This window comes from Pseudoliparis swirei, chromosome 17 (assembly GCF_029220125.1).
Source record: "Pseudoliparis swirei isolate HS2019 ecotype Mariana Trench chromosome 17, NWPU_hadal_v1, whole genome shotgun sequence".
Lineage (NCBI taxonomy): Eukaryota > Metazoa > Chordata > Actinopteri > Perciformes > Liparidae > Pseudoliparis > Pseudoliparis swirei.
In genome coordinates, this window is record NC_079404.1 from 23,177,123 (window position 1) to 23,182,718 (window position 5,596).

Genomic DNA, 5,596 nt, shown 5'->3' on the forward strand with positions numbered 1-5,596 from the left:
TAATTCTGTTGCATCCATATTGTGCATTCATATATAAAATCTGTTTGATTGGCTTTCAAATGATGTGAGAAGAAATGCGCCTGAGTCTTTTTTTTGAAGACGGCCAATGATTGATCGCCTGCATTGCGTCACGCTCCAATAACTTGAACAAGCTTCAACGTCTTCAACTCTTGACCGCAATTTTAATGGCGACTTCGCTTCCCTTCACGTATAATAGTCGTTGTCTCACTCGCCGGATATTTAGCGCATTCTTGACGCACGTTCAATTCAATTCAATTCAGTTTATTTTGCCCATTATAGTTATTTTATTATGTAGCCCATTCTCACAAATTAGAAATTTGCCTCAGACGGCTTTTACAATCTCTACACATAGACATCACAAGGGAAGAACCCTTCAGGAGAGCAACAGAGGAGGGTCCCTCTCCGGGATGGACAGAGGAATAGATGTAATGTGACCAGAAGGAATCATTATATAGTAAAAACACATTCAATGAGTATGACAGAGTGTATGAATAGTTGGTAGGAGGCATGGTCCACGATCCAGACCTCCATGATCCATCAGGCAGATGGAGGTAGAGAGAAGGAGTGGGCGGAGTCTCAACAGGGCCATGGAATAGTTGGTAGTCGGCATATTCCACGATCCATCAGGCAGATGTAAAATGTAAACAAAATATCTCGGAACGCAACCTGGGAACGCCAATCTCAAGATCCTCAATCTCTACCAATAAAGACACAACCCAAAACTCTCCTGAACCTTTATGATCGATGTCGACGGTACGAGATTCGAGCTGAGCAAGAAATGCAAAATGTGTATTACATTCTGAAGACAAGGTACCTGTTGTTCTTAATTAAGTTGAAAAAATAACACAAATCACTTTTATTCTGAAGCGATTGCAAATAAAAAGAACATTCCATTATCCATACCGCTTCATCCTCATTAGGGTCACGGGGCGCTGGAGCCGATCCCAGCTGACATTGGGCGAAGGCGGGGTCACCTGGACAGGTCGCCAGTCCATCCAGGGCACACAACCATTCACACCTATGGGCAATTTAGGGATCAATTAACCTGACTGCATGTCTTTGGGAGGAAGACGGAGAACCCGGAGGGAACCCACGCTGCCACGGGGAGAACATGCAAACACACAGAAGGACCGCCCCGACCGGGAAATGAACCCACGGCCCTCTTGCTGTGAGGCGACAGTGCTAGCCACTACACCACCGTGCAGCCATGTCATTTCATCACATTTAGCAGAGCGACTTACATTCAACCAAGATCACAAACTCAGAACAACAAGAATCCAGAAAGTAACATTTCTTCAAGAAAGTCAAACTACAAAAGTACCATAAGTAAGAACCATTTCAGTGCCACTGAAGTGCTAATCAAATTATTTTGAATTTTTTAGTAATCCAGTTATAGTCTGAAAAAATTAGTTTTTAGTTTCCGGCGGAACATATAGAGACTTCCTGCTGTCCTGATGTCAGCGGGGAGCTCGTTCCACCAATGAGGAGCCAGGACAGCAAACAGCCTGGATTTTGTCGAGCGATCGGCTCCCCGCGCGTGTCGTCTTTTTAAATCTATCCAAGCCACGGACGACAATGGCCAATTGTTCGTCTTCCTCCGAGGAAAACTTAAAGTGCAAGACGCCAGCCGAAAAACATCAGCGGCGAGCAGTTTATTGTTCTGCCTCTCATTTGCTCTTAATGGGTATTTTAATGACTGTGGATGCTCACACTCTTTCCCCACGCTCGTTTACCATCGCTAAGAGAGAAATGGTGAAAATATAAAGGATAACGAGGGGAAGAGAAAGATGCTCGGAGGGCTTAACCGTCCGTTTTCTTACCAATTCACTGCAAACTGCTACTCTCTGCACTCGTGGCCAATTTAAGGGGAATGGATTGAGAAATGGTTTCAGGGCCAACGCTCTCCATCGCGAGGCGTTGCTCTCGATGGTTTGCCGTTGATTTGACCCGGTCTGCATTATTGAAGAATCCTCCCATTGGAAATTACGTGGTGCTAATTGGATTTCTCCAGACACCGGCTATCCCACCAGCAATTTAAAGCAATCTCTCCATCGCTCGGTTGCGCGTCTCTCCGCCGTCTTGTCTCGTTAGCCTCATCACTCAGGTTCATTTTCTCTTTTTACTGCCTCTCGGGCGGTCCCTCTCTTTTAATCTCGGCAGCGGTGTCGAAGCGATGAGGGTTCATTTGTCTGGAGAGCTTCTCAATTCATCGCTCAATAACTTCTTTTTTAACATGTAAAAAAGTCTCGGGATCTAATCATCATCACGTGTGCTCAAAACATGCAGGATGTGAAACTTTGCATTTTAATAGATGCTTGTATCTTACAATAAAAGCATCTATTCATCTTTAATATAATCTTATTTTCCAATAGGGGCTTTATATATAGATATACGTGTATATATAGATAAACAGTAGATATACGTATGGACTTGAAAATGCTTGCTGTCAACACTAATCCAATTTGTTCATCCTAATAAACTGATATGAAAGTACCTCAATGTTTGACTTTGAAATTGCATTGTCGAAAATAAAACACACACGTATGTTGAAGCCTGGCAATTAGGTTTGTTGGCCCACGCCTGTCTTATGGCCATCAAACTTATCGTACGTCATCAGTTCAGACAATATTATATTATAGATTTCATTACCTGGGCCGTCGTTCATATTTTCCCTGAATATCAACAACTAGTTGCAAGGAGAAGAGAAAAGCAGAACACTATTGCTCCATAGAAATATAGTTTATCAAAGGCAAAGAGGTGTTTAGCTCAAATATAATGTAGGGATCATGACATTACATATACTGATGAGGAAGAATGACTCGATATATATGTGTTTGTATTCTAAATAGTAGAGGATCAAGTGTAGACCCCTGTGGTACTCCCTTTTTTAATGATAATAGGGGAAATGGCACGGAGTAAAATTAGGGGAATATATATTTATCTATATAAATGAATTTAAGGCAATATATATAATATATAATATAATATAGTCAGATTCTGGTCCATTTGTTTTCCAACCAGGGACATGATGGTCTCTGCTGCTACAATGCATGTTTCATTATACAGTAGTCTCTCCTCATGCTCTGGTAGGTTCTACACGGGACATTTGGGATTTAGTTTACTGTGTACAGCAGTAAACAAGAAAATAATGACATTGTTTTAACATTTAATCTGTAATCTAAATGTACACTAATTTAAAATCACAAGTCTTGCGTAATAGCTTCAAATGCCAACCAGTATATTCAACTAGTCACATATTAGATACATTAGAATGCCAATCTACTATAGGTACTGAGGTATATATATAACATACTTTATATATATTATATATTGCTTCATGTACATTTAAACAGGATTCATGTTTACTTTCTCAGGTACATCACTGTGATCCACCTTTTCCACTCACCCTTACCTCCTCCGTACGTATTCATTAATACACTTCAGGGAGCTGCCGGGTCCGACCGTTCTCCTTTCGCCGGCTAATTCTGTTGTTCTGCGATTCCCCCCCGACGACTAACACACACTCCTTTCGGTCTCTGCGCTCCTTTGCATTGCAATAGGTTGCCGCCAATGATAAAATGAGCCATCTTGCATCCCATCTCATTCTTCAACAGCACGGAACTAAAGGGGGCGAGCGCAGCGAAAAGGCTTTCCTCAAAGGGCAAAAGAACCCTTTCATTAAAGAAAACGTTTGTTCTCTGAAACGTATTCACGAAAGCCCGCCGCCTTCCCTCCCGTGTGCTGTGAGCCACGCATTCTAATAGATGGTCATAAATGAGAGAAATAATAATTGACATCCTGCATGAAGAGGCTCTAATGAGTGTTGGTAGCTGAGAGCGGCAGCTCTCGGGAGGAAATAAACAAAGCATTTATTAAATAAAATGGAACACGACGAAGGTTATGACGCTCGGTCGCACATCTATAATAGGAACCTTTTTCTTCTTCTTTTTAAATGCAGGTCACGCATGGTCTATCAACATCAAGTGATCTGTCTTCATATGCAATTTAGTGTTGAGGATGTAATAACCGTTTGTGTGTATGTATATAAAAATTGACTTCTCCATATATCCAGTATTCTGTAAACCTGAATTTAAAAAGCGTTAAAAGCTACGGTAGTTGTGCACCTCCGATGCCTGAGGTAGAAGGGACATGACTGGGTGTGTTATTGATCACGGGCGGGTAATCACCTGCTCTGATCAGTAATTACAGATGTGGATTAGCTGACAGTAGCAGCTGCGTCTCTACAGCCTCCTCTCTCACTGACAAGGTCGCCGCAATGACAGACACACTGGAACGCCGTCGCCTCGCGGAAGCGACACGGTCAATAAAGCATCTGGCCGAGTAGAGACCGGCGGGCCGAGGCCACGTGTTCCTCGGCGGTGTCGAGCTGGAGGCCCAAATAAATGCTCCGACAGCTCAGGCGGACGCTTTGAGGTCCATCTTCTTGTTTTTAAAAAGGTCAAAGACCTCACCAATGGATCCAATGGAATCGATAGCGCCAATGGAGCCAATGGAGCCAATGGATCCAATGGAATCGATGGCACTAATGGAACCAATGGAACCAATGGATCAAATGGAACCGATAGAACCGATGCAGCCAATGGATCCAATGGAACCAATGGATCCAATGGAACCGATGCGGCCAATGGTGCCAATGGAACCAATGGATCCAATGGAACCGATGCAGCCAATGGATCCAATGGAACCAATGATCTACTTTAACGTTCAACAGCATGTAGTAGGATGATACGCTGACTGACTGGAAGCAAGACAATGAGCTAAAAGCTGTTAGAAGATCTGTATCTGATGGCTTCAGTGCGTTCGACACCCTTCGATTGGTATATTGGTCCTTTTGCTATCAATATATCCGGTTGTGAAGGATCAACCTGTACAGGTTATGTACAAGTTAATAGGGGTTTTTACTCTGATTCACTCATACTATTTCAATGCTATTATATATACATAATATGTATTATCTGGGTTACCCACAGAAAAAAGCTAATGTGAATAAATAGTTAGCAGTACCGTTGAAGCAGAGTACGACTAGATGTGCAGAGCCGATGACATCATGTTGAGTGCTGCTGGTTCCAGTGGACGCTGATAGAGGGTCGGCTACGTCAGCTGTGTTATCGCTACGTCATCGGCGGGCAGTAAACGGCAGGATAAAGAAAGAAAAACGCAATTAAAGGTGTTTCGAGAGAGAGAGAGAGACATTCATCACAACCGCGAGAAGTCCTTTAAGCATTCGGCCATAACCGTCCATCGGAAATATTGTGCAGTTTGCTGTGGACAGACACAAAGGTGCTGACTCACCCCTCGATTCCCACCCGGCACAGATAAAAATAGCTGTACTATATCGTAATCTGGTGTGTGTTTGTATGCCATCTGACGGGCGAGAGACACAAATCTAATTTCTTGTGTTCTTATCTGTGAATATGAGTGAATTCTCACATATATACTATCTGGTGATTTTTAAACGTCCTCTCGGGGGAGCGCGGGGCGCAATCAGTCTGATAAACACCAGATCGGCCCCGGAGGAAGCCAGTTAATGTGTGTGTGGGTGTGTGTTTATGTC

The 5,596-nt window shown here is 43.0% G+C and overlaps 1 protein-coding gene across 1 annotated transcript in view; it reads left to right on the forward strand.

The window, feature by feature from the left end:
• Positions 1-4,743, forward strand: part of LOC130207597 (uncharacterized) — a 12,410-nt gene extending 7,667 nt beyond the window's left edge. The window contains exon 7 of the mRNA XM_056436244.1: positions 4,480-4,743. Coding sequence (XP_056292219.1) covers positions 4,480-4,743 — 264 coding nt within the window. The remainder of the gene's footprint in view (positions 1-4,479) is intronic.
• The last annotated feature ends 853 nt before the right edge of the window (positions 4,744-5,596 follow it).